We start from the raw sequence: 15,983 nt of genomic DNA on the forward strand, positions 1-15,983 counted from the left end.
GTACTCAGGGCTGCTGGGCAACTGAGAGGAATCATACCATGAACAGAGTGACTGAGCAATGGCACCCAGACGACACGTTTTCTGGATCAGTACAATTTTTAAAAAGTGTCCAGTTTTTAATTTTGCCTAGTAAGGACATTAAGAACAAAACAAAACCTTTCAGCTACTATCACCAGCATTTCACAAGAAAGGAAGGGGATTTTAACAACAAAAAAGTAGAAACAGTATGATATCAGAAAAACATTTTCAACTGAATATGTGTGGTATTATTAGAAGTTCACCACGGGCTTCCCTGGTGGCGCAGTGGTTGAGAATCCGCCTGCCGATGCAGGGGACGTGGGTTCGTGCCCCGGTCCTGGAGGATCCCACATGCCGTGGAGCGGCTGGGCCCGTGAGCCATGGCCGCTGAGCCTGTGTGTCCGGAGCCTGTGCTCTGCAATGGGAGAGGCCACAACGGTGAGAGGCCCGTGGACCACAAAAAAAGAAAAAAAAAAAAAAAAAAAAGTTCACCACATTATATTTTTCTCTCTTCTGCATGACCTGGTGAAAACTCCATCCAGGATGAGTCCTCAACCCACAGAGGGAAGGTGTTATTTTTCTGTGATAAGAGAAAAGGATCTCACTATTTGCTAAAACTATTGCTTTAAAGTGAATTTCAAAATAGAAGAATTGGGAAAGTGTTTCCCAAACTTCAATCATTTGAAACACTTTCACAAACATTTTCATAGCTGCATTCCACTTGTGTTAATTTCAATTGAGTCATTTGTTTGCTTAAATAAATTATTAAAAAATGAAAGTCATATATGAATACCATAACTGGAAAGCCAGTATCCCTTGCCATGAAATCAAGATAAGCCAACTGCTAGAAGGCCCTGAGCCTGCAGCTAACTGTTGAAAAGGGAGATATGCAGGTGTTAGGGGTTCAAGTCACACCAGCACCAGAATGAAACTTTGCTTGATATAACCTCAAGGACAGGAAGAGAACTGAAGAGAATAACTTTCTTATTATGTAATTAAATGTCATGTAATGCTATGACCATGTACTGCCTAAAAGCATCTCTTATATCAACTAATATCATTTTGGTAGACATTCCATGGAATCAGAGGTATCCTCACATAGTAATTAAGAGCAATGGCTAACTCGGTTCAAATTCTGAGACTTTCCCACGTACCAGCTGGTGACCTTGAGCAAGTCATTTACTTCTCTGCTTAAGGTTTTTATCTATGAAATGGGGATAACAGTAATACCCACTTCATTGTGGGAGTCAAATGAGTAGATACAGGTAAAGCTCTTAGAATGGTAAGCAACAGATATTAAGAGCTTAAAAATGTCAATATCAATAGTTATCCTTACTATCCCACAGTCTGAGAAACACCAAAGGTCTAGGCACCTGTTAGACTATATCAGGCATATAGTGATACAGTAATGTATTTCTGGAGAGAACATGTAGCTAGAGAATAAGAATGACAATTCCTTTGCTAAATTGAATTAAAATGAATAACTTGGTACTCGTGCATCTAAGGCAACTTAATGTTCATCTGGTTTAAGTTTCCTTCCATGGCCCATTTTCTAGATCAAGAGCAAGTCTGAATGATATATCTTTGTCTTTAAGGCATAGTACACAAGGTGTTTGACACAAAAGAAGATTACACCATGGAGAAGGGCTTTCAGGATCTTAACTGCAAGTCACTACTTAGGTAAACAAGGCCATCCAAATATATTAGGCTTTTAATTATGAAGTTAATGTCTCCTCTTGTTAGAGTCAACAATAGAATTAACATACGATTTAACCCTCAGAGTAGGGAGATTTAACCCTCACATGTTATGATTTAATTTATATTATGACATACAGTACAGGAGGACTTACTCATCACCAAATCATCAAATAAATAAGCTAACAACAAAAAGCAATAGTTCTAGGGGGCTCCTGAGATGGATTAGTTGGTCTTGAACAAGAAAGACATATATTAACATATCTTAAGCTGTTGCCTTTCATGTGTCTCATCCCTTTTGTCCCTGGAACTATATTTAGTACAGTGAGAACAACAGCGCTGCCAGGGCAGTCAAGTAGAAAGAGAGGGTATTAATTTAGTAGATCTTGGTCAAGGTTAGGGCAAGAGATAGCGGACAAGTACATATTTAGTTTATTAAACTACAAGATAAGGTCAAACTGAACATTTATAGTTATCTCTAGACCCTCTAATGGGTCTACTTGATGGCGGCCTCATTCAAAGGATCTGCATTTAAAAAATATCTTCTCCAGTCTCTGTCCATTCACTGTAGGGCAGTCTCTTCCATCGCTACAACATGCTTCTTGGTAACATCTCTTTTTCCTCCTCTTCCTCTCCACTCAACTTTGGCTGTCTCTTCCTCTGGTGTCTCAAGTTGAACATTTCAGCTTTTCCTTTTTTGCTGTCATGATCCCCTATTTATAACTTGCCTCCCTTTTCTCTACAGCCCTCTTCATTGCTAGCCTTCTCTTCTGATGAGACCAAGTTGTCATCCTCATTTTCCTTGCTCTTTCGGGCAGGTCTCCCAACTTTACTAGAGAATTCAGCATGAAACATTATTCTTCCTTAAAAAATGTTATCTGTCCTTTCCTACTTCTCTTCTTCCTCCATACAGTCAAGGACATTTTTTGGGAAAATTCCTTCACTCTACTCTTATGTCTATAAGTAATAGAATGTTCCAAATTCTGGAAGTGGAATTAGGTCGGTCACATCTTTTCATTTTCCTTTGCACCTTTTCCCTAGGACTTACTTCTTTTAGAAGGCTTAGCTTGAGAACTGTACCAAAAAAGAGCAGAATGAACTCAGATGCAAGGCAGTAAACTCCCTTCCCCTTTCTTTTTATTTCTTTTTAAAAATATCTTTATTGGAGTAAAATTGCTTTACAATGCTGTGTTAGTTTCTGGTGTGCAACAAAGTGAATCAGCTATGCGTATACATACATCCCCATATCCCCTCCCTCTCCCTTCCCCTTTCTTTACTGAGTTTGCATCTGGTCTGGGTATCTAATCAGAAAGAGTGCCCAGGGTTGGAGCTCAATAAACCTGAACTACTTACAGTGGCTCTAGCTTTTAGTGAGCCTTACACCCTACCTATAAATGACCTCTATGCTCTGGGGTAAATTAACTCTTTTGGATCTGTCCGATGCCTTTCCAATGATCTGATGGGTCATTTATGAAAGTATAATAGTGCCCTAGAAATGTCATGCTACCACCAAAATACATATACATTCATGGGGAGTCTGCAGGACGCTGGGCACGGTTCCAGGTGCTGGGGTTATGGGTGAACAACTCCGACAGGCCCTGTTCTCCTGCAGCAATGACTTCCTGAGAGTATTTAAAGGCCAAGGAAAATGATCACAGTCACATTGGTCAAGGAAACCAGATTAAAACCATCCTATTAAGGAAGAGGGGAGCAATTCGTTGGTGGATGGGCCACTGTTAATAAAAATTCCACCTCCCTGAACTAGGATACACATTTGAGAGTGGGCAGGAGGTTTAAAAAAAAAAAAAAAAAATCCTAACCCAACCCAAAAGATAATGGGAATCATCTGTTCTGCTCTCATGTGCAAACCTATAATTTATGGAAAGATGGGAAAGAGAAAGTCCCTGAGGAGACCCAGCCAAGTTCTGCGGTGAAAATTCAACTGTACTCGAAGCTCAGACTGGAAGAGGTGGGGGTGGAGAGGAGCAAGAAGCCACAGGAAAAATAACACGTCCCCAGGCAGTCAGCTCCCTCTCCTTTCCCACTTCCAATGCCACTCCTGGGCCAAGCTACCCTCCTCTTCTCCTCCTGCCACCTCCAGCCCCTCCCCATTCATGGTTATTGCTTTTTCCTCTTTATTTTTCATTCATTTTGTAAGAATCCCAAGCTGGCTGTAGTGCTCGTAATTCCTGTCACAAGGTAATGTCAACAGTATAAATTATAGGGCATCCTAGGAAGCAGGTAGTTGAGATCAAGTGAGAATGTATGTTATTAAATTAAAATGGAGTTACCAGGAATCTTCAGATTATGGAGAAGAGACCATTTCCTTAAATACATGACTGTGTGTACTATGTATTTGCATATATATTTGTGCACTTACATATATAGTAATTTACTACTAAAGAATATGCTATAAGACCTGATAGTAGCAAAGGCCATCATTAAGTGCAATGTCCCTAGGAATATCACCCTACCAAACTCTGATTTTGAATTTCTGCTCTATATCAAGATGGCTACATATTGTCTTTTTTTGCTTCTTCTATCGGGGTATCACTACTTAGCTTTAAAATACTGCTTTTAAAGAGTATGGTTATTAACAAGTCAACTACTGTTTTCAATGTATTTTTTAAAATGCCAGTATCAGTGCTGGGCCATTTGAACACATCTTCATTACACTTAATAATTTGCTAAGGTACTTTGATAAAATTTCAATATATATTTGATTAGTTTCCATATGAGTCATGTAAGGTAAATTATTATCCATGTCAGAGATGGAGAAATTGAAGCCGTCTAAACTACAAAAGATTGGTAGTAGAGGTAGAATTAGGATGTGAAATATATGTCAAATTGTCCAGGGAGGGAATCCCCTTTGTAACACTTCAGAGTTTCTAATGTCAGTTAAGGTGTTCTTCCTATTCACAGATAGCTAGAACTGCTAGTCAGAATAAAAGGCACAGAGAAAGGAAGCACCTGTGGCCATAGGGTGCACGCTAAAGCCTCATTAGTGTTGTAAATCAGCTGAATCTTGTCAATAATACGGTGAGGGACTTTCAAGAGCAGCATTCACGGAGCATTCACTGTATGTCAGGCATTCTTCCAAGTACTTTATGTATTTGTAACTCGCTTAACTTCACCATCTTGTGAGGTAGGTACTTTCATCATACCCATTTTACAGGTAAGGAAGCTGAGGCATAACAGTTTAAGTGACTTGCTCAAGGTCACACAGCTGGAAGGAGTGCAGCTAAGATGCAAACCCAGGCTGTCTGGCTCCAGATTATACCCTCAACTACTGTGCTAAACTGCCTTTCAGAGGGCATGCTGGAGCCACACAACAGACCATGAGTATTTAAAGGTTTACTGGGAAGTCAGGTGTTTGAACTCAGGACCAAATAGTACTCAAGAGAAAAACAAAAGATAAAATGTTGGTGAGGACTTCAGTTCACAAATGCTCACTATGCAACAACAGAGCTTGTAGTAATGCACAGCCCCTTTCGAGTTCATTCTCATTCCTGTCTTCCTCTTCTAATAACTGATTCATTCATTCACCCATGTTTATTGGGCACTTCCTCTTGCCCAGGCACTGTTCTTAGTAGCAGGATGGATAACATAAAGACTTGCATTCAAGGTTGACTCTTTCCCTTGTGGATTGTTTTAAAAAGCTCTTGTGAACAGGCCTAAGAACCAAGCAACTCAGGTGACATTTTATTTTGGGAATGCAAAAGCAGTCTTGGCAAGAATCATCAAACCACCTTTTCTGCTCCCAGCCTGGGAACTGAGGACACCCCACTGGGCCAGCCCCTCTGGACCCTGGATGTGAGGGGTTGGTCCTTCCTCCTAAATGCATCTCTCCGCCCAGTTCAGAGGACTCTTTCAGCACACTGCCCCCGGGCACGGGCACGTGTATCTCACCTTACGTGCATTTTTAATTCACTGCATCACAGTACCTGGCAGTTAACAAATACATGAAAGGTTGTAAAATATAGTCAAGGAGTACTTTCCTGAGAAGCTCATGATCATTTAAGAGTATTCTTTCATTATTATTATTATTGTGGTAAATGTATGTAGCATAAAATGTACCATTCTAACATTTTTAGGTATATCTCACGACTTTTGATCAGTTATACTTCATGGATTACTTTTCTAAACACTATGAATACTACAGCTTAACCATGTCCTGGGTAATAAAATCACCATTCAATGAGCTGGTGTGCTGGCCACGGTAGTGTCTCAAAGACCAGCTTGTCTCCCGTATTGGGAGGACTTCAGTCCTTGTCGTGCCCCTTCCCTCCCCACCCTCGATGGACTCAGAAGCTAGCTCCGAGGTCTGAAGTTTCTTTGCCTCCCTCATCCTAAGCAGCTGAATCAACTTCTCTCTCCACCCCTTTCATTATCCCATTCCATCCACCCCATTGCCATCAGCGGGGTGGAGACTCAGCTTATAAGTGTGCAGAAGAAAACCCCAGAAGCAAGAAACTAGAATAACTTGCTCCTGCTAACAAAACAAACCAGAAAACACAGTAGGGGCCAAGACCTCACAGTCGCTGAGTTCCAAATCCTTCCTTATCCCAAGGAGACAGACTGCCTGCCTCTCTATTCTAAGCTCAGGCAATGTGGCTTAAGCAAACGCATAGGAGGAATTCAAGCCTCAAGATCCATTTTCAGCTTCCCCCAGATCTTCATGTGCCTTTTTATCCTTACTCCATCTTGCCCAGCCAAATGTGAAAGCCTGTGTAAAGACCATTACATGTCTCACTTTGAAAGGACTTTAATGCCCTTATGAACTAACTCCTGGCTGAAATCTTTGGTCCCATGGAGACAGAGAAAGCAGCAGCCAGCTGGAAAACAAAAAAAGAGTTGTTATCTCTACATTAAATTAAACTCAGATCTGCTTAATATCTTGGCCAACTTATGCCACAACTATTTTGGCCCTTTCTGCCACCCCAAAGTCTTCTGTGGCCAAAATGTACCATTGTGCTGCTGTCTGACACCGCGCCAGCAGGCCTGTGCCAAAGCCGAGTGACACCCTTCCTTCTTCGGGTTTTGGGATGGCAGGGGAGGGTTGCTAATTCCTTCTGTGACCACTGACTAAGAGCTGAGTGGCCAACAATTTGGTAAATTATATACACACCTAAAACGTCAGCTGCATCAGAGATTTTTGCTCTCTGTCTTTCCAGTAGCTGGGGGGAACCTTTAGGCTAAAGGCAATTCTAGAAGAGTTGGGTTTCCTAACCACATTCTGTGGGAGGGATGCTAGCAGAACTCCAGGCATGCAGGAGCCCGAGCAGCAAGGAATCATCTTGGATAAGTGTATATGCCAATGATTCAAACCAATGGAAAGGGATGGGAATTAAAATTAGTCACAGTTATGAGAACACACACACACACACACACACACACACACACACACACACAAAAGGAGAGAGAGAAGCTCTACCACAAAAGTCCTTTTTGGAATCAGACTAGCTGTAAATACAGAAACACATGGACACAGGTCAGCCATAGCTATGAATGTGGAATGTGTTAACTCCAAACTTTTGAAACACAAAAAGCAAATTCATGGCGTCACAAATCCGTATGTATTTAGCCTGCATTCCTTTTTGGACTGTAAGTGAATATATTCCGTGGGCTATCCAGTTCTTTGTGCTAGAAATGTGCTGTTTTTGACAACTGCAGGTCAATGGGTCGGACAGAATGGAAATATTCTGACCACCATGCCAGTGGTCAAAACGGATCTGTAAAAATTTGAGGGGCCGTGGCCTGTGTAGGGGAACCAGGTGGGGGGCTGGGCCTGACTCCTGTGATCACACTGGCTGCACCAAGCGTCCCGGGCTCTGGATTCATGCCACGTGTTGGCCCTCTGGCTAGCGATGGGTGCACGGGCACCTTGTCCTGGTCCCCTCTTTGCCATAGTATTCCGTCCCTCCACCCAGTGAAAGACCTGGTGGGGCTTTAGCAATGGTGGGGCTGGGCCTTGCTGCCAGGTGGATCTTGCTACCCGTTGGCCTCTAGAAATAGAGAACGTCAGTGCTGGAAGCGGACGGTACGGTGTAGCAGCTCGGAATGCGTGCCCGCTGGCGAAGCAAATACCTACAGCTACAACAGTAATCAGGCAGCGGGTAGTAGTTGTTATTTATGTTTTGATAAGTCGGAAAAATTTCATACAAAATTGAAAAAGCAAAATAGTATGTGCCAGAACAGGACAGCCTGGCCCCTGGCTCCTCCACTTTAGCGAGATGATTTGGGGGCAAGTTCATCCCACTGGCAAAAGGTGGACGATAATCGCCCCGTCTTAGAGGGCTGTTGTGAGGATTCACTGAGATAATCCACGTAGATTTCAAACAAGATCTGGCCTAAAGTAAGCACTCAATAATACCAGTAACTAACATTTCTTGAGCATATAATAAAAAGTAGCCATTGTTAATCGAATTCTTAGTACAACCTTCTCATTTTACAAAGATTTTAAGTGCCAGAGAGGGGATGTGACTTGGTAAGGGATAGACTGCTATTGTTACCTTGGGTAGTAGGTTTCCTGAATGTTCCTTTCTCTTTCTCCTTGACTAAGTGCTATGACATGAGAGTGGCGTGAGCAGGCCCCTGGCCTTCAGGGAGACTGTGCCTTAACCACTCTGGGGGTGAAGCCCGCAGGCTGAGACTCCTGGCCCTTTCTAGCCCCTTCTACCTGCCTGTAGGATGAAGAGTCCCTCCCTACCCCCAGCAGGCAGTAGGCAGAGAAAGGAGAAAAAGGTGAAACTCCAATCAGCAGTTTTATTACCCACCATTGCCTAGACTTTCTCTGCACCCTTGACCTCTCCTCCAACCAAGAATCCATTCACAGTATCCTTCCCTGGATTTCCTTTTCTCATCAGGTCTACACCTTCCCTTATTAATGCCCCAACTTAAAAAAAAAAAAAAAAATTATTTATTTGGTTGCGCTGGGTCTTAGTTGCGGCAGGTGGGCTCCTTAGTTGCGGCTCACCAGCTCCTCAGTTGCAGCATGTGAACTCTTAGTTGCCACATGCATGAGGGATCTAGTTCCCTGAACAGGGATCGAACCCGGGCCCCTTGCATTGGGAGCATGGAGTCTTACCCACTGCGCCACCAGGGAAGCCCTGCTCTATCCTTTTATTGTCTGAGCTGCGGTGGGATCTCTGCTGTTAGCACCGAGAAAACCAACCCACCTTTCACCAGATAACCTGAATGACGCTTCCCATCTTAGTAACAAACCCACTACATGGCATATTCTCTTCCGCATGTTTTTATTGGCCAACTTCTGTGTGCTGGGCATTGTTTCAAACTGCCAATGGATTGTAAGGTATTACAAAGACAATTTGTGTTTAAGGAATATATGAAATCAGTAATATTTGACTTGTTTTTGTAAGCTGTCTTTTAGGCTGTATTTGTGAAAACATTTCAAACTTCTATTTAATGACAAGTTGAAATACCAGCTGACCTTTGGCAAATGGAAATCTTGCATTTGTCACTTAGAACTGAAGGGGCTAAGATCTGGCTCTCCTCCCAGGTTCCTGGCTGTGCCCAGAGCTTGGCTGCTTTATGCAAACTGGCTGGGAAACCCCAGAAAGTAGATACAGGTAGAGTGGCTTCCACAACTTAATCGCTTCTCAATGATTCTATAATCATGGAACCAGAATCCTAGAGCTGGAAAGGGTTTTAAAAATTGCTTAATTCAACCTTTTCACATCACAAATGAGGAAACTCAGGACCCAAGAAGTGAGGTGATAAAGGCAGTTTTTATCCAAATGCACCTGTGATTCTCCTCTTGGGAACAGAGGAGCCAAAGCCAGAGAAGAAAGTGGTCCAAAGTTGGATATACCGTATGAAATTGTCATTTAAAGATGCCATATAGCTTTAACCACACTGGTTAACAGGGTTGAGAATAATCCCTGTGAGGGTTAAGTTAAAAATGCATTGTTGCTGTTTTTTTTTGTTTTTTTTTTAAAAAAGAAACTTGGCTTTTATAAGCTATGAGAAGTGATAGGGATGGGGATATTTTCAGAGGTTAGCTGTGTTTCCACTCCTGGCTAAGACTTAATGGAACACATGGATTCAGGGGGATGCGTGGTATTTTAACACAATTCAACATCAGTTAATTCTAAGAGTAAAGGCCCTTCAGTCCAGCTCCCTTCCACCTCAACGTTAAAGGAAGCTAGAAAGCCAATTACACTCGCAGCAGGGCCTCTCCCCAACTGCAAGGGAAGAATGTACTGCAAATCTGTGTGTGCTTTACAAGCTAGTAAAACTATAATTGCAGGTGGGAAGGAACATGGGTTCTCTTTGTTTCTGCCAACATTTCAATCTGGTAAGCTCCTCCCTTCTATAGTTGCAGAAATAGCGTGGACTCAGTATTTTTTTTAGCACACAAAATAGGTATTCCATGGTTCTATAAAACTTACAGAATGCTTTTTTTAAAACTGAAAAGACATCTATCTGTGTGTAGCCGACCAAAAGGGCATGCATTCTTCAGAGACAGGTGCTGAATGTGCCTACCTTTATTTGGAAGCCAAAACCTACCTTGTGGTTCAAGCTCTGAAGGTCTCTCAGCAAGACTAACAAAGGTGGCGAGGCTGGGAGGGTAATACCTGACTTGCTCTAGCAGAGCCCTAGGGAGGTCTTGTTGCCTGGTGAGAAGGTGTGGGGTAGGGGGCTCTCCAGGTGCAATTCCCCTGTGGGGTCACTGGGGACGTCTGGTCTAGGACCACCCTGGAGTCAGGAGGAAGCTTTCCCTATCAAGGTGCTGCTCCGTATGGTGACTGTGCAACTGTTGCTGCAGCAGGATCCTGTGGTCTAGACACCCTTGCAGAATCTGAGAGGCAGAACTGGGGTGTAGCCAGCATTACTTCTGCGGTGACAACTGTAGTCTAGTGTCCACAGATGCAGAGTCTTGGTGCCACTGAAGAAAGCTACAGGGAGCCACTTATAAAAGTCCACATCTCCTAGCAACACTATACCAGTACTTGTACCACTGGTACAGCTCCTATCTCCTAAGCCTTACGTGTTAAGCAGAGTTCTAAGTGTCATTCATACATGTTAGCTCCTCTAAGCCTCATAAACACATTTTGGGGCAGGTCCTATTATTATCTCCACTTCAGAAATGAAGTGCTTCTCGAGGCACCAAGTGAAGTGACTTGCCCAAGGTCACCTAGTGAGTCTGGGGTGAGCGTCTGAATGTGGGCAGCCGGTCTCCAAGGCTCCAGTGCATAACCACTGCACCGTTCAGCCCCTCTGCAATGCCCAAGGTCGGGTATCATCACACCTTTGGAGACCTTTGCTCCAAGCAGAAACTTCATCCCATGTTTGGCCTCACACTGGCCTGCTGGTCTCCTAAAAGCTCCTGACAGCCGTCTTAGTTTTGATTTCTATTTAATTTTCCACCTCACAAAGCAGTGACAGGGAGGGAGAGGCTGGTGATACCTTTTGAATATGATTTATTAACCAAGAGCTCGAGGAAACGTAGGGCTTCCTTGCTGCCACCTGGCCTTTGTCTTCAGCCTTCCGAATGTTTGCATTACTGCCCTGACCTTGCAAAGTGACCTGGAATAGCTTGCCTGTTTCCTTGTGTGTGTCCACTTTCAGAGCCCAGCTGTCAGCCTGTGGAAGTCTGTCAGTTAGCATCTCAAGGGTTCGGAATGGGGTCTGCAGCCTTTTGAGGAGCAAAATCTAACACTAACCTCCAAATTCCTTCTCATAATTGAGCATTCATTAGTTTGACGGAACAAAAGCAGGCATTCTCTTTTATAAAGCAGAGGTCAAAACCAGTAGCTGTGTTTTGTTTGGCCTGCAGAGTGTTTAAACATTGAGAAATTTCACATAAAAATACGAATTTCCGGCTTCTCTTGGAAAATGGGAAGGGATGACAGCTCTGGAGTTCTGAGTACCAGCTGTCCCCTTCAGAGAGGGATGCTCTCTCCGGCCTCTCATCATGGCCTGAAGTCTTACCTCAGGCCTGCTTCGGGCACGGGTGCCACTTTCCTGGCCTCTCGCGGGAATCGGCGTCAACAAAACCCTGTTCTGAAGCCATATTTCGCTCCTCTAAAATGTGAAATGGCTTGGTTAGGCTGGTGTACCAGGCCAGATCTTGGAGAGCTGGTGTTCCCAGAGGGCAGGGGCTGTGCCTTTTCTCTCCTGTCCCTGCACTTGGCTTGGTAAGTGTCTGGTACATAACAGACATTTATCACTTTCTTCTTACGGATGAGTAAGTGAGTGACTAGCTCTCTGGAAGAGAGTGAGTTTCTGAGTGACAGAAACCAGCTCCCCAGCTATGGAAGTCCAGGCTTATTAATGCTTCAATAGCTTTTTGAATGACCGAGGCACCCTACACCTTTTCTTTATTTGTTGTGCTGTAAAGATCTTTCCTGCTGTCACAAATGAGACTGAATCTTGTTTAAAATTCCAGAAGCAAGTATGTTGATGGTTTACTAGAATTTAGCCAGAAATTAAAATAAAAAACAGAGAAAAATGTGAAGAGCTGCCCCCGTCAACCTGAAAATTTTTCCTCAGAAAGATGGGGGTGATATTACTGAAAAGCAGCAAGCTCCAAATGTAGATGGAATTGCAGGCCACTAACATATGCAGCCAACAGTTCTCGCTAAGACACACGAGCTGATGCAGTCCTGTGAGGCTGCCATGCTTCTTGGCTCCATCTCTAGAACGTCAGGTGAATGAACTTTGTCTCTCTCTTTTTAAAATTTTATTGAAGTATAGTTGATTTACAATGTTGTGTTAATTTCTGCTGTACAGCAAAGTGACTCAGTTATACATATATATATATACTCTTTTTCATATTCGTTTCCATTATTATCACAGGATATTGAATATAGTTCCCTGTGCTCTACAGTAGGACCTCGCTGTTTACCCATTCTATACATAACAGCTTGTGTCTGCTAACCCCAAACGCCTGATCCTTCCCACCCCTCCCCCCTCCCCCTTGGCAACCACAAGTCTGTTCTCTATGTCTGTGAGTCTGTTTCTGTTTTGTAGCTATGTTCACTTGTGTCCTGTTTTAGGTTCCACATGTCTTGACTGTTGTAAATAGTGCTGCTATGAACATAGGGGTGCATGCATCTTTTCAAATTTTAGTTTTGTCTGGATATATGCTCAGGAGTGGGATTGCTGGATCATATGGTGATTCTATTTGTAGTTTTCTGAGGAACCTCCATACTGTTTTCCATAGTGGCTGCACCAATTTACATTCCCACCAACAGTGTAGGAGGCTTCTCTTTTCTCCACACTCCCTCCAGCATTTGTTATCTGTAGACTTTTTTTTTTTTTTTTTTTTTTTTGTGGTACACGGGCCTCTCACTGCTGTGGCCTCTCCCGTTGCGGAGCACAGGCTCCGGACGCGCAGGCTCAGCGGCCATGGCTCACGGGCCCAGCTGCTCCGCGGCATGTGGGATCCTCCTGGACTGGGGCACGAACCCGCGTCCCCTGCATTGGCAGGCGGATTCTCAACCACTGCGCCACCAGGGAAGCCTGTAGACTTTTTAATGATGGTCAAGCGAACGAATTTTTGAAAGTGCTAGAAACCTCATCAGCCCTCAACACCTGACTAGACAGAGCCTTCTTATAATCCCTCTGGCCCCTTGCAGACCAACCACAAGGAGTAAAATCCCACCGGATGTCACTAGGTTGAAGCAGAATTATAGGCAGCCTCTACTAATTCTTGGCACCCAGGCAGAATACAGGGGTTTGACCATAACCATCAAGAAACACTAGTCCTTTTCTGAGAAGACGAGCCCTCTCAAATTCAGGGCTGGCATGGCTCCAGGCATGTAGTATGTGCTTAATAAACATCTGCTGAATGAATAAATGAATAGAGAAAACACCTAGCCAGTTCTCTTGATAGAGAACTGGGCTCATGCTTCAGATGTGCAGGTGGGATGGAAAAGATTATAAACTCTACACTCTTGGCTGCTTTCGGCACATCACAGACTCCTTCATTTCTGAGGAAACTGATGTGATACCATCATACTAATACCATGAATGTTTTGAGACAAGCTGTCAAAATCTGGAAGCATGCGGACAGAGCTGTCAAAATCAGTAATGAAAATTACTCTTCAGAAATGTCCAAGTCGGCAATGAGAATCTCCTCCTGCTTGCCTCCATCCCAGAAACACCATGGGTTATAGGTCACTGAGGGGGTCTGCAGCTACCAAGGCCTGGAAGTCCTCATCCCATTGCCTTCTGCCTAGCTCATGCCTATAGAGCCTCACATCTTCATCTAGAACCGCAGCCACTAGGAAGCCTTCCCTGACAGCCAAGTTACTGGGCGTTCCAGTTACTATTGCTGTAAAACAAATTACCCCCAAACCTAGTGGTGTAAAACAGTCAATATGTTCAGATTCTGTAGGTCAGGATTTCAGACAGGACACAGTAGAGACGGCTTGTCTCTCCTCCATGGTATCTGCAGTCTCATCGTAGCCTCTGCTGGAAACACTTGAAGGCTAGGTGGGGAGTCATTTGGCGGTATCTTTACTCACGTGTCTGGTGGCTGATGATGGCTGTCAGCGGGAATGACTATATGTGGCCTCTCTCTGTGGGGTCTCTGCACGGGCTAGTATGGGCTTCCTTACAACATGGTGGCTGGTTTACAAGAGTGAGCGTTCCCAAAGAGTAGCAGGTTGAAGCTGTATCACTTTTTATGGCCTAGCCTTAGAAGTCACATAGCATCACTTCCATGGCCACAGGCCCACCACCCAAATCCAGAAAAAAAAGATGCCACTTTTCAATGGGAAGAATGTCAAAGTCTCAGTGTAAGAAGGGAATGTGGGATGGGAGATACTGTTGTGGATATCTTTGTGAAATATAATCTTCCACACTGGGTTGGATGGGTTTCCTGACTATCCTGAGTTCAACTCCCCCGGACTTAAAAAAAAAAAATGCTTGTGTGCCTCCCTCCCTAGACTGTGAGCTCAGTGATGGAAGAGACGGCAACTTACTCACCTTTGCCTCCTCTGTTGCATAGGGCCTGGTACAGAGAAGGCAGTCAACACGCATTTACTGAATTGAACCAAATAGAAAGGAAGAATCAGAAGGACTCCTGGGGCCCCTTTCATGCTGGCTGTTGGTGGCATGAGGGAAGTTTGACCAGGGCAATAAAAGAAATGTGAGAGAAAAGTACCTAAACACCTTTTTGGGGTCCAAGGCTATTCCCTGTGACTGTATCATGTATGATAAGGGAGTTTTTGCTTCCTTATGTTTCTCACACTGTATATAGGAAATAACTCTAAGAATTGTAACTGACTTCATGTATTTCTCTTCTTGAGCTTTTTGAAAATATTTTTTCCCCTTTATATCTCTGTGCCATAAAAATGGCAAGTATGAGATGACATTACCCAAGAGGCTGCCTTTTTTTTATACACGTACACTCAGGGTACAGCAGAAAGAACACTGGATAAGAAGTCAGAAAACCTCAGCTTCAGTCTTGGTTCAGTCACTGAGCAGAAGCTGTGTAGCTTTGGTATGCCGGCTAATTTTTCTAAATCTCAGTTTTCTGGCCTATAAAGTGGGTATAAAAAAGGTAGTAACACAGTATACAAAAACAAGATGCTATTACAAAACATGGTGGTTTTAAAATATGTTCACACATTCTTTGACATGCCTCCTTTCAGAAGGTAGAGTCTAATTCGCCCCAGAAATGTGGGCCTGACTTAGTGATTATTTCAAACGAACAGAACGTGGAAGTGATGCTGACTTCCAAGGAGAGGTCATGTGGCTTTCATTCTCCCAGGTCACTCACAAGCCAGCCAGCATCTCATGAGGACACTCATTAAGCAGCTCGTGGAAAGGCCCATGTGGAGAGGAGCAGAGGCCTCCCACCAGCAATCAGTATCAACTTGCCAGCTGCGGGAGTAACGCACCTTGCAAGCAGACGCTCTAGCCAGTCAAGGCTTCTTCAGATGATGCAATCCTGACCAACCAACATCAGGACTGCAGCCTCCTAACAGATTCTGCACCCACACTGACCAACTAAACTGCTCCTGAATTCCTGACCCACGGAAACCATGGGAGGCAGTAAATGTCTACATTCGTTTTAGGTTACTAAGTTGTGGGGTAATTTGTTACACAGCACCAGATAACTAATACACAGAAGTATGCCCCACTAACCAACCAGAGGTATGGTAGGCATTTGTTTCTCTGATCACACGATGGGTTAGTTTTGAGTCACCGGGAGGGGTCAAGAAAGGGCTTGGATCAAAAGATATTTATGTGTGAGGTGGCAGGCTGAGGGGTCAGGTAGGGGGAAGAGTGCAATT

At 43.8% G+C, this 15,983-nt stretch overlaps 1 protein-coding gene across 8 annotated transcripts in view; it reads right to left on the reverse strand.

The window, feature by feature from the left end:
- Nucleotides 1-15,983, reverse strand: part of PLEKHM3 (pleckstrin homology domain containing M3) — a 183,252-nt gene that overhangs the window by 59,399 nt on the left and 107,870 nt on the right. The window contains exons 7-8 of one of the 8 annotated variants that reach the window (XM_059051378.2): nt 6,467-6,548; nt 2,115-2,787 (exon numbers count right to left, since the gene is read on the reverse strand). The exons of 5 other annotated variants lie outside the window; for them this stretch is intronic. In XM_059051378.2, the coding sequence (XP_058907361.1) occupies nt 6,495-6,548 (54 nt within the window). In that variant the 3' untranslated portion in view covers nt 2,115-2,787; nt 6,467-6,494. Of the gene's footprint in view, nt 1-1,811; nt 2,788-6,230; nt 6,549-15,983 lie in introns of those variants that run through there. 2 more of the 8 variants (XM_067026704.1, XM_059051361.2) reach the window with 2 other exon arrangements.

The sequence above is a fragment of the Kogia breviceps genome, chromosome 2 (genome assembly GCF_026419965.1).
Source record: "Kogia breviceps isolate mKogBre1 chromosome 2, mKogBre1 haplotype 1, whole genome shotgun sequence".
NCBI classification, from domain to species: Eukaryota; Metazoa; Chordata; class Mammalia; order Artiodactyla; family Physeteridae; genus Kogia; species Kogia breviceps.